Here is a 16,925-nt window from a genome sequence, read left to right on the forward strand (position 1 = left end):
AGAGAATTAGACCAATATCCCTGATGAACATAGATGCAAAAATCCTCAATAAAATTCTGGCCAATAGAATACAACAACACATCAGAAACATCATCCATCCAGACCAAGTGGGATTTATCCCTGGTATGCAGGGATAGTTCAATGTTTGCAAATGAATCAATGTGATACACCACATTAACAGACAGAAGAAAAACCATATGATTATCTCAATAGACGCCAAGAAAGCATTTGATAAAATACAATACCCTTTCATGATGAAAACTCTAAGCAAACTGGGTATGGAAGGAACATTCCTCAATGCAATCAAAGCAATTTATGAAAAACCCATGGCCTACATCCTATTGAATGGGGAAAAGTTGGAAGCATTTCCACTGAGATCTGGGACCAGACATGGATGCCCACTCTCACCACTGCTCTTCAATATAGTTCTAGAAGTTTTAGCCAGAGCTATTAGGCAAGAAAAAGAAACTAAAGGGATACAAATTGGGAAGGAAGAACTCAAAATATCCTTCTTTGCAGACGATATGATTCTTTATTTAGGGGGTCCAAGGAACTCTACTAAGAGACTATTGGAACTCATAGAAGAGTTTGGTAAGGTAGCAGGATATAAAATCAATGCACAAAAATCAATAGCCTTTGTATACGCAGGCAACGCCACAGCTGAGAAAGAACTTCTAAGATCAATCCCATTCACAATAGCTACAAAAACAATCAAATACCTTGGAATAAACTTAACCAAGGACATTAAAGATCTATATGATAAAAATTACAAAACCTTAAAGAAAGAAATAGAAGAGGATACCAAAAAATGGAAAAATCTTCCATGCTCATGGATTGGAAGAATCAACATCATCAAAATGTCCATTCTCCCAAAAGCAGTTTATGCATTCAATTCAATACCAATGAAAATACCAAAGTCATTCTTCTCAGATCTGGAAAAAATGATGCTGAAATTCATATGGAGATACAGGAGACCTCGAATAGCTAAAGCAATCTTGTACAATAAAAACAAAGCCGGAGACATCACAATACCAGATTTCGGGACATACTACAGGGCAGTTGTTAACAAAACAGCATGGTACTGGTACAGAAACAGATGGATAGACCAATGGAACAGAATAGAAACACCAGAAATCAACCCAAACATCTACAGCCAACTTATATTTGATCAAGGATCCAAAACTAATTTTTGAAGCAATGACAGTCTATTCAATAAATGGTGCTGGGAAAATTGGATTTCCACGTGCAGAAGCATGAAGCAAGACCCCTACCTTTCACCTTACACAAAAATCCACTCAACATGGATTAAAGACTTAAATCTACGACCTGACACCATCAAATTATTAGAGAAAATTGGACAAACCCTGCTAGATATAGGTACTGGCAAAGACTTCTTGGAAAAGACCCCAGAAGCACAGGTGGTCAAAGCCAAAATTAACATTTGGGATTGCATCAAATCAAGAAGTTTCTGTACTGCAAAAGAAACAGTCAGGAAAGTGAAGAGGCAATCGACAGAATGGGAAAAAATATTTGCAAACTATGCAACAGATAAAGGGTTGATAACCAGTATCTTCAAAGAGATCAAGAAACTCCACAACAACAAAACAAACAACCCACTTAAGAGATGGGCCAAGGACCTCAGTAGACATTTTTCAAAAGATGAAATCCAAATGGCCAACAGACACATGAAAAAATGTTCAGGATCACTAGCCATCAGGGAAATGCAAATCAAAACCACAATGAGGTTTCACCTCACCCCAGTTAGAATGGCTTACATAGAGAAATCAACGAACAACAGATGCTGGCCATGATGTGGGATAAAAGGCTTAGTAATCCAATGTTGGTGGGAATGTAAGCTGGTAAATCCACTATGGAAGTCAGTCTGGAGATTCCTCAGAAACCAGAATATAACCCTATCATACAAGCCAGCCATCCCACTCCTTGGAATTTACCCAAAGGAAATTAAATTGGCAAACAAAAAAGCAGTCTGCACATTAATGTTTATTGCAGTTCAATTCACAATAGCTAAGACCTGGAACCAACCCAAATGCCCATCAACAGTAGACTGGATAAAGAAATTATGGGACATGTACTCTATAGAATACTATACAGCAGTCAAAAACAACAAAATCCTGTCATTTGCAACAAGATGGAGGAATCTGGAAAACATTATGCTGAGTATATTAAGCCAGTCCCAAAGGGACAAATATCATATCATTCTCCCTGAATGGCGACAACTAACTGAGCAGCAAAGGGGAAACCTGTTGAAGTGAAATGGACACTATGAGAAACAGTGACTTGATCAGCCCTTGTACTGACTGTTGATGTACAATGTAATACTTTATCTCTTTCAGCATTTTTTATTCTACTTAATACTATTGGTTGAACTCTGTAATTAACACACAATTATTCTTAGGTGTTTAAATTTAACTGAAAAGTGATCCCTGTTAAATATGAGTGGGAATAAGAGAGGGAGGAGATGTACAATTTGGGACATGCTCAATCGGACTTGCCCCAAATGGTGGAGTTAGAAACATGCCAGGGGATTCCAATACAATCCCATCAAGGTGGCATGTACCAATGCCATCTCACTAGTCCAAGTGATCAATTTCAGTTCACAGTTGATTACACTGATAGGTCTAAGAGTCAAAGGGACCACACAAACAAGACTAGTGTCTGCTAATACTAACTGATAGAATCAAAAAGGGAGAGAACAATCCATCATGGGAAGTGGGATACACAGCAGACTCATAGAATGGCAGATGTCCTAAATAGCACTCTGGCCTCAGAATCAGCCCTTAAGGCACTCGGATCTGGCTGAAGAGCCCATGAGAGTATTTTAGGCATGGAAAGCCAAGACACTCTGGTAAAAACAAACAAACAAACAAACAAAAAAAGAAGACCTAAAAGAAAGATCTCTGTGAGTGAGATCCCAGTGCAAAGAATGGGGCAATCAAAGAAGGAAGTAACTTTCTCTGAAGGGAGGAGAGAACTTCCACTTTGACTATGACCCTTTTGGAATAAGATCAAAGTAGGTGAATTCAAAAGGCTTCCATAGCCTTGGCAACTCATGACTAGAGCCTAGGGAGATTACTGACGCCATAAACAAGAATGTCAAATTGTTAAGTCAACAACAGGAGTCACTGTGTACTTACTCCTCATGTGGGATCTGACCTTAATGCATTGTCCAATGTGAAGTAATGCTATAACTAGTATTTTACACTTTATGTTCTGTGTGGGTGCAAACTGATGAAATCTTTACTTAATATATACTAAATTGATCTTCTGTATATAAAGATAATTGAAAATGAATCTTGATGTGAATGGAATGGGAGAGGGAGTGGGAGATGGGAGGGTTGTGAGTGGGAGGGAAGTTAGGGTGGGTAGTCATGTAATCCATTAACTGTACTTTGAAAATTTATATTTACTAAAAAAAAGTTAAAAAAAAAAGTAAATATCTCACTGATTACAGAGCATTGAGAGAGGACAGGCCTTAGTTCTGGGATAATCTCTGTTCCATGAGTTATTGGTATCAACAACAGTGCAAAGAAGTATCTGCCACTCTGGGAGTCAAACAAGGAGAGAAATGAAAGATAAAATTTTTTTTCAACATTTCATTTTAACTCCTGCTGCTACTTCTCTCTCTCTCTCTCTCTCTCTCTAACACACACACACACAGACACACACACATACACACACACCGGGTGAGGCTGAAGCTGAAAGCCAGGAACTCAGTTTGGTCTCCCACAGAGGTGGCAGGAACCCACTACAGGAGCCGCTCCTGCTGTATCTCAGGGTCTTCCTTAGGACACTGAAGTGAGAAATCTGAGCTGGTATTTGAACCCAACTGTTCTGATGTAAGAGGTGGGCATTTTAATTTCTCTGCCAAATGCCCACCCTGTGACTACAGATTTCAATGATGAATTTCAAGGGGTAGTACCTTATACAATCACTTTGGTTTAAGCAGCATGGCCTTATAGAAGAGATCAAACTCACTGGCCTAATTCAGAGTAAAGATCCACATGTTCTGCCCAAATATTGCAGGAAAACCAATCATGCTCGTCTTATCCAGATAAATGGCAGTGGATCTGTCCACAAACGTTTCCTCCAACACCTCCAAACCCCAACACCAAAACCAGCAGGAAGGACTAACCTGAGCTTCCCAATGGGCTTCCCCTTCTTGGTGTATCTGAATGGCCCCAGGTAGTGTTGGTTCTCTTCTGGATCGTGATCATCCTGTCCTCGGCAACTTCACCAGCATCTTGCTCTGGTGTGTGGAGTTGTGTACCTTGTCTCTACACCCCCATGTACTTCTTTCTTAGCAATCTTTCCTTCTTGGCTCTCCACTTCATCTGTGCACCACCATCATGCACTGTCCATTCTATCGGAAGCTGGCATTCATGGCCTGGCTTCTGGCCTGATGGAGTCTTTGATCTGATCATTATCACCTTCCAGCTGCCCTTCTGTGCTCACCACCTCCTGCATGGATTTCTGTGTGGGGCTCCTGTCCTCATATTCCTGGTCTGTGGAGACTCCTTCAACAATGAGTGGCAGATGACAATCGCTGCTGTTGTCTTCCCCATGGTGCCTGTGGGGTTGATCTTGGTTTCTTATGTCCATATGGCTGAAGCAGAGGGGAAAATGAAGTCAGAGGAGGGCATACAGAAAGTCATTGCCACCTGTTCCTCCTACCTCCGTGTGGTCCTCATGTTCTATGGGACAATGGCAATGGTGTACACAGACCCTAAGACCAACTTTGCTTTCAAACATGGCAAGTTCTTCCCCTTCTTCTACACTGTGGTCACACCTGTGCTGAGCCCTCTCATCTATACCCTGAGGAACAGAGAGGTGCAGGATGCTCTTCAATGGAAAGGGGATCTGGGTAATGAAGAGTAGATAATTGAGCATTTGAACCAGGAAGCACATTCTCATACTCTCTATAAGAGAGCCTAAAAATATGACTAAGAATGTTGTATTAATTCAAAAACAGTAAGCTATATTATATTGTTACCACAATGATTTTAGGTGTCGTCCTGTTAAAAATGCATGCATCACTGTTTGATTCATGATAAATATTCGAATTTTATTTGATGAGAGGAACACTGTTTTTATTTGGAGAGGAACATGATTTTCAGGATTGACTTTTGAAGAATATATATTGTTATTCTTCAAGCAACATAACTATCATAAGATGAATTTTCTAAAATCAGAAAACAGATCTGGATTGTTTTATTCAAGTCTCAGTAAGGGAAATTGCCCTCGGTTTCTTCTGGTTTATGCTACACATACAATCTTTAATTTTTTTCTTTTGCTAGTTATTTAGTTTTTTTTTAAATTGATGAACAATGATTGCACATATTTATGGTATACATGGGACATTCCAGACATGTAAACATGTGTGATCAAATCAGCATAGTCCACAGGTCCCCCTTTTTGCCATTACTTTGTATTAGGAGACTTGGGGCTCTTCTGTTTGCTCATAAAATGCTTAATGGGTCATTTTAACTACAGTCTCCCCACTGTGCTGTGCAACACTAGGAACTTAATCCTTCCATCTGACTGACTTGGTACCTGATAAGCTAGCTCCCTCTCTCTCCTCCAGCCCCTACCTCTAGGAGCCACCATTTTGTATTCAGATTTTGATATCTTAGCTTCTACATTTGAGGGAGAATGCGTGGTATATGTTGTGTTTGTCTTACTGTGTCTGGCTTACTTCACTCAACATAAGGACTTCCAATTCCATCCATTTTGCTGCAGTGACAGGATTGACTGAAAATATTCCTCTGTGTGCATTTACCACATTGTCTTTATCTGTTCCTCTGATGGCGAACACCTTGGTTGACTCCATATCTTAACTATTGTGAACACTGCTGCAGTAGAAATGGTGGGGTGGGTGTCTCTTTGACACAATGATTTCACATCTTGGATATACCCAGAGGTGGGAATGCTGTATCACACAGCATTTCCATTTTAGTTTTTTTTGAGGGATCTCCATACTGCTTTTCATAGTTGCTGTATTAAGTTGCATTCCCACCAACACTGAATAGGAGCTCCTCTTTGTATACATCCTTGTCAGAATGTGCTACATTTTTTGTCTTTTTGATGCTAGCTATTTGAGATATCTCCCTGAGGTATTGATTTACGTTTCTCTCGACGCTTGTGATGTTGAGCATTTTTCACATACTTGTTGGCCATTTGTATTTCTTCTTGTGAGAACTGTCTATTCAGGTCCTTTGTCCATTTTTTAACTGGATTGGTTGATTTTGTTGTTGATGTTTTTTGAGGTCCTTATGGCCTTCTTAGTTTGATATAAAAATGCCAACTTAGGCACAAAGAAGAGACTCTATCTGCACTCGTTGTGTTATATTTTTCACTTCTCTGCAATTTCCAGAAGATCAAGCCACCAAAGAAGGGTGCCTTAAGAAGCCTTTGAATCCAAAGGGAGTGTGCACACTCATTTCTTCCATAGATTCCTAATGTAATTAACATTTAAATTACTCTCTAAGTGTTGAAAAATGTGATATTCAAATATACTTTTTCCACACAGAAGCTAAAGTAAGTTTTAAATTTAATATAAAGTCAGAAAAGTAAACTAAATGTCTCATGGGTTCTCTGTATTATTTTCTTGTTTATGTAACTGTAGAATCAGAACACTGCCTAAATCCAAGTGAGATTTTATAAATGGATTTCAGTTATTAAAGAATGCTTCTAGAAACTAAGCATAAAAGTTTAGTTGCAAATGTCCATTGAGGTTTAATGAAATTCTAGTAGGCTCCTGTTCTATTACCAATGAATAAATAGTATGATACACTTTTAAGAAATTATGAGGGACTTCAAAAAGATCATGGAAAATGGAATTAAATGATGCTTATTTTGATACAAAAACTTTTGAAATACATGCAAATGAGTTTTCTTCAAAAAGTTCATGATAAATGTGCATTATGAAATAGGTCTGCATGGATTTCAAAAATTTTTGCACCAAAATAAACTTATGTTTTCATTTTTCCTCCCATTACCTTTTTTTTTTTTTTTTTTTGGACAGGCAGAGTTAGACAGTGAGAGAGAGAGAGAGAGAGAGAGAGAGACAGAGAGAAAGGTCTTCCTTTTTCCATTGGTTCACCCTCCAAGTGGCCACTATGGCTGGCACATTGCGGCTGGTGCACTGCGCCGATCCGAAGCCAGGAGCCAGGTGCTTCCTCCTGGTCTCTCATGCAGGTGCAGGGCCCAAGGACCTGGGCCATCCTCTACTGCCTTCCCGGGCCACAGCAGAGAGCTGGACTGGAAGAGAGGCAAACTAGGACAGAATCCAGCACCCCGACCGGGACTAGAACCTGGGGTGCTGGTACCGCTGGTGGAGGATTAGCCTAGTGAGCCACGGCACCGCACCCCCCCATAAACTTTTTCAAGTTCCCTCATACATCCATCCTTTGATTTGTCACAGAGTGGTGGTTGCCAGATGTCAGTATCAAGAATTGGTTAAGGCAGTGTTAAAGAAGCGACACTGATGGCAAAATTCTTGGAAAGCAAGTGGCTCAGTGCTAGAGGCTAAATTAGCTGAGGATGCTGAGAGACCTGTGTACAGCTTGGATGGGTGTATTAATCAGGGCGCACGGGAAGGTGACTGGGTCACCACAGCAGGTCAGCAGTAATTTAACATCCCAGGTAGGTTTATTTCTTAGACGTCCAAAGTCAGTATGGATGCCCTGGCTGGGGAGCATCCTGGACTTGTGAAGGTGGTGCTCCAGGCTGCTTTCTCCTTAGTGTGTCTCCATTTCCACAGAGGACAACAGGGAGGGGAGCCATGGGTTGCACACATCACTTCCTCTCATGTTTCCTGGGTCAAAGCAGAGCAGGTGACTATTTTTAACATCTAGTGGTGGAGGACTCAGAGTTGCCCACATATTCAAGATATTTCAGTCACAAATTAGTTTTGAAAAGCGTTTATAATCTTCAGGTCTTTTATGTATACTACACCGTTTACACAAGACAATTCATGGCATGTTTTAGTTGTGTATTTTTCTGTTTTCTCTCTCTGTAGCCTGAGATATATGTAATTGTTCATATTTTCTGCTTTATACTTCAGCAACAAACTCTTTTTTTATGATTCATTTCATCTTCTATAAACATCGTTTTGAATTACTAATATTTTCTGGCTGATTTTAGTTGTATAAGAGCACAGGCAATTAATTTCAGCCTGATAAAGAATATTTTCTTAATTATTGCTGACTTTAGTTTTATTGTATCTTCCATGACTAGCACAGGAATGTGAACCCAGCAGCTAAATATGCATTTGTGGAGTGAATTAATAAATGACTGTTGGAACTTCAGCTTCTATAACCAATAAATCAATTGCTTTGTTATGTTACTAGGGATCAACATAAAACAGGCAAACTAAAGCAATTAGCTGGTAGCTCAGTTGACTTTGTGAAGCACGGGGGAAGCGCTTTTCACTCTCAGGCCTACGCCGCGTGTGGGGACTGCAGTTCATTACCTACAAAGACAGAGGCCTCCGGGACCTGCAGAGAGCTCAGGGCCCTCTGTGCTCCTTTGTTCTTTCCCTCTGGGGAAACAGAACAGTCACATGATTTCTGCCCATCTGCTGAGGTGGACACCACACCTAATATTTAACTGAAGGGGATCTCAGAGTCAGGGAGCTGAGATTAGATCCCAACACAAGGAAGATCTGCAGGGTGCTCCTGGCCAAGAGGGCTTGAGATTTCCAGCAGTACCACTGAACTGATTTCCAGCCCAGGTGAGCCACTGTCACTGCTATGGTGGGGGGGTTAGGAAATGAGAAAGGAGCAGTCAGACGAGTGGAATCTCAGAATGTACAACCTGTCTCTGGGCTTGAAGGAGACTTGTGCCAAGTGTCCAGCACTGCATCTAACAGGCTGTGTTCTAAGATGCAGAAATTGCTCCCTCTCCAGACTCGGGCATCCTGCAATGTGCACTTACTGCAGAATTTGTGCTGTGAAGTACACCTAGACACTCACACGTTAGGTTACAACCGATATTATGATGAATTTGTTGCAGAAATCTATGCAATTTCATTTTTATATCCCAGCAGTAAATTTCAAAAATACAGCATGTTGTACAAAAGGTCTCCTGACATTTATTCCTCTCATCCAACTGTGCATTTGTTAGTTAGGCTTAGCCTTTCCCCAACATATGGATATTTTAAAACATCACGATGTACAATGATAATGTTGTGTATTGTTCTCTTTAAGTTTCAAAAATACACAAAATTCCTCTTACTGAAGGCATACAAAGTTAGGTAGTATATTGCTAAAGTTAGGTAGCATATTGTAGAGTTTAATTATTTTTACAAGTTTGAATATTTTGTTCTCAGAATAGTGGTCAGCTTAATGAAACTATGACCCAATGAGAATTTGAATCTTTGTATTAATGTATTTCTTAAATACTGCTAAATTTCATTATCAACAAGAGAGAGAGAGATACAGAGAGAAAGTCAGAGAGAGAGAGAGAGAGAGAGAGAGAGAGAGAGAGATACACAGAAAATGGAGAGAGGCAGAGACAAGAGAATGAGAGAGATGTGTCTCCCCGCAATTGATTAATCATTTGGCCACAGCCACAAGAATAGAAATGTATGGATCCTGCCATAATTGTAGCCAAACTCCAGGATGACACAGCAACCCAATGGCCATGGGATGTGGAAAGCAAGAAATACAAATTTATCATAAATCTATGATGGTGGGATTAGCGCTATCTTTATTATTACATTATTGTGTTTCATATATGTCTTCAATGATCTATAACACAAAATATATTAATATAATGAAAATTATAGATATTTATAAATATAAGGCAAGGGCAGGCATTTAGCTCAGCGATTAAGATCTTGGGTGAGACACCCATACGCCATTTTGTGGCACCTGGGTTCAATGCTTGCCACCAGCTACTGACTTCAGCTTCCTACCAATGCAGATTCTGGGAGGCAGCAAGAGACAAATCAAGTAGCTTGGTCCCCACACCCATGTGGGAGATCTGGATTGAATTCCCAACTCCTGTCTGACCTGACCATTCCCAGTCATTGTGGGCATTTGGAAGATTGCACGAATGAATGGGAAGACACACACACACACTCTGTCTCTCATAAATAAAAATATAAAACTCAACACAACTGAACCCATGATATCATTTCCAAGAGAAAATCCAGATGGACAAGTTTTGTACACATGACACTGTTGAAGAGTTAAAATTGTATATGTACGGGTGTCAAAAGTTAAGCTTAAGCTTACAGGTTTAAACCTTCCTGGTGCAGCTGTGAAAATAAGACAGAGTAAAGTAGCACCTTGACAGTAGGGACTCCATTTTGGAGCACTTGAGACTGCATTCTGGGAAAGCAACCCCCCCCCCCCGTGAGACTCTGGTCTGAAACTATGATCTCAAATAGTCGGACAATAGCAGTGCACTACATCACCCTTGGCAACGCACAAAAACCCCCTAGCATGATTGCTCAAGCTTAAAAGTAGAAAGGTTGCACCTGGGTTACCTGGGCTAATAATGAAGATGTGATTTGTCTATGTCTTAAAATCATAATTGCTGATTGTAAGATTTTAGCAACCGCTTAGCAACCGTGTATTCTCTCCCTCCTCCCGATTTTGCGGTTTTTGCCTTTATAAACCCTATGCTGTAGTTCCTCACTGCTCCTCTGTCCTTGTCAGAGGGCCCCAACATGTTGGATCAATAAATTAACCCTTTGCTGGTTGCATGAGAGAAAAAGTCTCTTGGAGTCGTTCCTCGGGCAGTGGGCTTTTTTTTAGACCCTAACACTGTTTCTTGCAGAGGTGATCCCCACCAGGCAAAGGTGGATTCAGGTAAGAAAATGCGGTGAAGACCCAGTACAGTCTGACGGGACAGAGTGGACATTCTGTCATTAATTCTGGGTGCTTTGTAGAGCTCAGATCAGAGTTAGAGGTAGAACAGAGATAGAGGTAGAACAGAGATGCTGCCCCTGTCCATGACTTGGCTCTCATTTTCTCCCTGCCATGCAGAACTTCTGGGAGCTAACAGAGTCCTTTGGCTCAAGATTTCCTCTTCTATGGCATGAAATCATCCTACTCTGGTTCTTGATAATAAAACAATGTTTTTCTCATGTGTAGTAAATCTCATCTGAAAAAGGTGAATCCCTTGTGGCATGTGGCCTCCGTCCACTTGCTCTCTGAGCTTTATAAAGCTTTGTGCTTCTCTTCCCTATGTGAGGTGCATGGAGGCCATGGCTAACCCCCTATGAAGTTGCTGTCCTGTAGCAGTCCCTTGTAGTGTTCCTCAAATTCTTGCCTGGATTGCCCACTTTTAAAATCTGATGTTCAAATCTGTAACTCAGTTTCCAGTCATTTAATTTTCTGTGTGCTCACTTCCATTCATATTCTTGGTTGATCTGCAAGCCAGAAAGGTAATATGCTAGGATCGTGTTTCTTAACTCAATTTAACGCTACAACTGCCTTCCATCCTTTCTACTTGCCCAGAAAACAAAGCTTTAAAATCATCACACAGATCATCATTCGTCATCGTGACTCATTTCTATTTTTATTTATTTCTTGGTTGAAATTTATGTATTATGCCTAGCTGATAGATGAGGACATCAAGGATTAGATAACAATGCTGGGGTTTTGCTTTCCGTGATGTCCATGTCCAAGCTGACTGTTTTCTGCTGAAAGGTAACAGGAGCAATTATACTTTATCCCTTTAATGAGGACCTTAATCCTCTCAACGAGATTTCTTAACTTGGCATGTTGACCCTGTTTACTTAGATAAGAAAAGTGGCTCAGCATGTTAGAGTGGTTTACTTAAGAGTTAATTACATTACTTTATCTAGGGTGAAGAAACCATGTGCCCATCCTAGATTTGCTTTTTTTTTTTTGGATTCATTTATTTACTTTTTAAAGATTTATTTATTTGAAAGGCAGAGTGACAAAGAGGCAGAGAGAGGAAGAGAGAGAGAGAGAGAGGTCTTCCACCACACTGGTTCACTCCCTAAGTGACTGCATAGGCTCGAGCTGTGGTGATCAAAACCAGGAGCCAGGAGCTTCTTTCCAGTCTCTCACATGGGTGCAGGGGCACATGGACTTGGGCCATCTTCTACTGCTTTCCCAGGTCATAGCAGAGAGCTGGATAGGAAGTGGAGCAGTCGGGACTATATTGGCACCCTTATGGGATACCTGCCCTAAAGGTGGCGACTTAGCCCATTACACCACAGCACCAGCCCCTATATATTTATTTTCAAAGTCAGAGTTACAGAGAGGAGGAAAGAGAGATTGGGAGAGGCAGGTGAGGAGGGAGAAAGAGAGAGAGAGAGAGAGAGGGAAAGGCAAAGAAAGAGAGAGGGAGAGGGATAGAAAGAATATTTTTCATTCAGTGCCTTACTCCCCAGTCTCAATCCAGTGCTAGGGCAGTTCTAACCCAGAAGCTTCATCTGGGTCTCCCACATGGCTGGCAGGGGCCCAGGGCCCAGATGCTTCTTCTGTCTTCTACTGATTTTCCCGGGCCATTAGCAGGGAGTTGAATTGGAAGTGGAGCAGCCAAGACACGAACCAGCACCCATATGGGAAGCTGGCGCCAAAGCAGGGGCTTTACCCTCTATGCTACAACACCAGTCACCCAATCTAGTTTTTCACCATTGAAAAACCAGTGTGTCTCCTGTGCACGGTGTTTCCTCAGACTCCAGGGTTTGCTAATGACTTCAGGTTCTCCTTCAGGGTTTACACTGAAAACAATAGGACTTTGATCCTGAGATTACCTGAATTTCATTTTTCCCCACTAACATCACCAAATAATAAAAATATGCCTTGTTGAAGGATTATGTTGTAGATAAGTGAAAGCTAAGGTTTGGATCTAGCATTTCCTATTGCAAGACTTTTGGAGAGCTGCTGTGACTATCACTGCAGAGGTGTGCTGCGAGGAACATGAACCATGTGAGGGAGCTCTGTGAACGCGTCCACTGGGGATGTTGTGATTACAGATCTCAGAGGCAAATTCCAAGGGAGCTGTCTTAAAAATATTCTTTTGACATAAAAACGCAGTCTTAGAAACAGAGATTGTATCTTATGGAACTAAGGTGAAGGGACACATTCCCGAAAGGCCTAGAAAACTAACAATGCTTACTTTCTCTAAACAAATTTAAGCCAAATCTTTCTACAAAATCCATTCATAATATCTCACCTTGCATCCAACCCCAATGCAAAAGCAAGAGGAATGACTAACAAAAGTTTCCCAGTAGGCTTCATCCTTCTTGGGTTCTCTGAATGGCCCCAGGAAGAGTCGGTTCTCTTCTGGATTGTGATCATGCTGTACCTCATGACGATCCTGGGCAACTCCACCATCATCTTGCTCTCGTGCATGGACCCTCGTCTCTACACCCCCATGTACTTCTTTCTTAGCAATCTTTCCTTCTTGGATCTCTGCTTCACCACAATCCCGGTGCCCCAGATGCTGTCAAACCTGTGGGGGCCAGACAAGAGCATCACCTATGCAGGCTGTGTCATGCAGCTCTGCATGTTTCTCTGTGTTGGGGCCACAGAAGGCGTCCTGCTGATGGTCATGGCCTTTGACCGCTATGTGGCTGTCTGCCAGCCTCTGCGCTATACCACCATCATGCACCGTCCACTCTGTTGGAAGCTGGTGCTTATGGCCTGGCTGTGTGGCCTGATGGAGTCTCTGACCCAATCTCCCATCACACTCCAGCTACCCTTCTGCTCCCATCACCGCCTGGACAGCTTTATGTGTGATGTTCCTGCCCTCCTGTGCCTGGCCTGTGGAGACACCTCTGCCACTGAGTGGCAGATGACCATCTCTGCTGTCATCTTCACCATGCTGCCTGTGGGGTTGATCCTGACTTCTTATGGATGTATAGCTCAAGCAGTAGTGAAAATGAAGGCAGAGGAGGGGAGGCAGAAAGTCATTGCCACTTGTTCCTCCCACCTCTTTGTGGTCTTCATGTTGTATGGCACAGTGGCAGTTGTGTACATAAACCCTAAGACCAACTTTACTTCAACATATGGCAAGTTCTTCACCTTCTTCTACACTGTGGTCACACCCATGCTGAACCCTCTCATCTATACCCTGAGGAACAAAGAAGTGATGGGTGCTCTTCAAAGGGTGTTGAGAAACGGGATCTGCATAAGCAAAAGTAGATGATTGAGCATTTGGACCAGAAAGGAAGTTGAAAGTCATGACTGCTACTTACTCTTTTTTTTAGTCTTTAAATATTTACCCAAAGGAAGTTTTGATCAAAAAGACTAAATTATTTGCATTTTTATCCTTGATACTTTAAATATCACCTTGCTAAGTAAATATCCAAATGCAATACCATTTGTGTCATACAATAAGTGTTCAAAATGTAGTTGTCTTGGGGTAAATATTAATTTCAACATTAACTTTTGAGGCATATATATTATTTTTATGAAACTTAATAATGATGAACAGAACATTCTGGAATTTATAAAAAATATGTATGATGTTATTTGGGATTTAAAGTAGAAAATATAATAATAATTTATGGGGAGGACTGTATACCATGGATTAGCTTAGACAAACCTGAAAGGGGGGGATTTCCTTGGAATTTCCCTGAGTTCTTACTACATTTGCAGCCTTTCCTTTTTAATTTGTTTGTGTTCATGACACAGAGAGCGGAGCCTACCTGCATTTTGGGTATGCTCTTCCTCAGCTGGAGTTTTCAGAAGATGAAACTTCTCCTTTGAGGTGCCTCAGAGGCACTTGAAACCTAACAAAGGGTGCAAGCACTCTTATTACTGAAGACCTGCAGCTTTCTACGTCTAATCCAAACTTAATGTCACCTCCGTGTGGTTAAAAATGTTAATATATTTCTCAAATTTATTTTTCTACGTACACACTAGCAAGGCAATTTTCCTAAGAGAAAATATGTATAAAATATCTCACATAGATATAGGTGTTGATTATTATGTTTTGAAAATGTGGAATCAGAATATTGCCTATATCCAATTGAGTTTTCAAAAGGGACTTGGATATTGAATATCAACTTTTTTATTTATATAAGGTGAACAAATTTCATGTATTTCATATATACAGATATATGGGCATAGTGATATTTCCCACCCTACCCTTCCTCCCACCCATGACCCCACACTCCATCCTTCTTCTCTTATTCTTTTTATTTTTGCAATGACATACTTTCAGTTTATTTTATAATCATAAGATTAACCCTCTACTAAGTAAAAATTCAACAAATAGTAGGAAGAAAAAAACTCTGGTCTTCCACAGTAGAGACTATGGTTGTAAACAATAATCAATTCTCAAAATATCGATTTTGCTCATATACATTACATTTTTAGGTACTCTATTAATTACCAAAGGTCAGGGAAAACTATGGTAATTGTCTTTTTTTGGAAATGGCACATTACACTAAGTATAATGGATTCTAGTTGCATCCATTTTATTGCAAAAGACAGGATTTCATTCCTTTTTATGGCTGAGTAGTATTCCATAGTGTATATATATCACATTTTCTTTGCTGAGTAGTTGGTTGATGGGCAACTGGATTGATTCCATATCTTAGCTATTGTAAATTGAGCTGCAATAAACATTGGGGAACAGATAACTCTTTCACATGCTGATTTCATTTCCTTTGGGTAAATTTCCAGGAGTGCAATGGCTGGGTCATATGGTAGGTCTATATTCAGATTTCTGAGGTGTCTCCATACTGTCTTCCACACTGGCTGTACCATTTTACATTCCCACCAACAGTGGATTAGGGCACCTTTTCCCCCACATTCTTGCCAACGTTTATTGTTTTTTGATTTCTATATGAAAGCCATTTACACGGGGGTGAGGTGAAACCTCATGGTGGTTTTTGTTTGCATCTCCCTGGTGGTAAGTGCCTGGAGGAGCATTTTCCCCATAGTGAGTGGTGGGAAACATGAAAGCTTGCTAGAAAGCTAACCTTTCTGAGTTTTCCCTATCCTTTCAACAAAAATGCAGACACAACTACAAAGCCCAGCTGCCCATTAGGGAAGGGTGGTGAGGGAGAACGAGGGGATGGTGGGTTAGTCTGTCCCCATCCGTCTCACCTGTGGTCCACAACGGTGACCTGGAGACTAGAAGGGGCCAACAAGGCTGGGAGGAGCCAAAGGGCCACAGAGCAGGGGACCTTCAGGACACTCAGGTAGGGCACTGCTTTGCCTGTGGCACTTAAACAGCACTGGGAGGAAGAGTGACAGGAGAGACAGCAAGAATCGGCTGATGGCGTGAAACTGTACCTTGCGTGAGGACAGAGCTTGAATAGCCCTCCAGGAACACAGAGAGATGGATGCTCAATGTTAAGAAGAAAATAATAGACATGGAGTAATGAGCATACAAAAGCAAAATAAAGTATTCAATGATTCTAAAAGAATAATTCCACAAATTTAAGAAAATTATAAGTAAAAACTGAAGAAAGGAAAACTTTTATTAAAGGGACAAGAAGACTGTGGAAAGATGTCTCACTGAATACAAGGATGCACTCATGCCTATTCCAGCAAGTTATTTGAAGTAAAAGTATCTAGCAGCTCGCACACAGATGAAAGGAAAGGAAAACAGGGCCACCTTCAGCAGATTGGAGTTCACACTAGCCTCAGATGATAACATCCACCAAGAGTGAAGAAATCTGCAAACCCCCAAAACAGAATTTGGGAGTTAGAACCAGCATTTTCTTGGGTTTGGTTTCCATTTCCAAATGTGTGATCGCAGGCAATTTGTTTTGCATCAGTTTCCCCATTTTCTCTGTAATAATATGAAAGACACAGGTTTCCAGGGCAACTTCATTAGTCCACGGAAGTTTTTTAGACTGGTGTCGAAAACTGCTCTGTGCTCAGTAAAAGTTACTGATGATACTCAGACCCACTGGAGGAGCCAGTAATGTGTCAATCAAGCAGGAAGATGTTCTGAGA

At 41.0% G+C, this 16,925-nt stretch overlaps 1 protein-coding gene across 1 annotated transcript; it reads left to right on the forward strand.

Annotated features, from left to right (window-relative positions):
* The first annotated feature begins 13,215 nt into the window (after window positions 1-13,215).
* On the forward strand, window positions 13,216-16,526 carry LOC127486263 (olfactory receptor 2H1-like). Its single transcript, XM_051830044.3, has 2 exons — window positions 13,216-14,120; window positions 16,463-16,526. Exons 1-2 carry the CDS (start codon window positions 13,216-13,218, stop codon window positions 16,524-16,526), a joined length of 969 nt encoding a protein of 322 aa, XP_051686004.3.
* The last annotated feature ends 399 nt before the right edge of the window (window positions 16,527-16,925 follow it).

This window comes from Oryctolagus cuniculus, chromosome 6, assembly GCF_051225735.1.
Source record: "Oryctolagus cuniculus isolate XC-2025 breed Fujian yellow rabbit chromosome 6, ASM5122573v1, whole genome shotgun sequence".
Taxonomy (NCBI): Eukaryota; Metazoa; Chordata; class Mammalia; order Lagomorpha; family Leporidae; genus Oryctolagus; species Oryctolagus cuniculus.

Excerpts from the sequence above, each read along its gene's own strand:
- LOC127486263 (XM_051830044.3), top strand. The coding sequence starts at position 13,216 with ATGACTAACAAAAGTTTCCCAGTAGGCTTCATCCTTCTTGGGTTCTCT. Across the intron at positions 14,121-16,462 it reads ATGGGTGCTCTTCAAAGGGT|ACTGTGGAAAGATGTCTCAC; the intron begins GTTGAGAAACGG and ends AGGGACAAGAAG.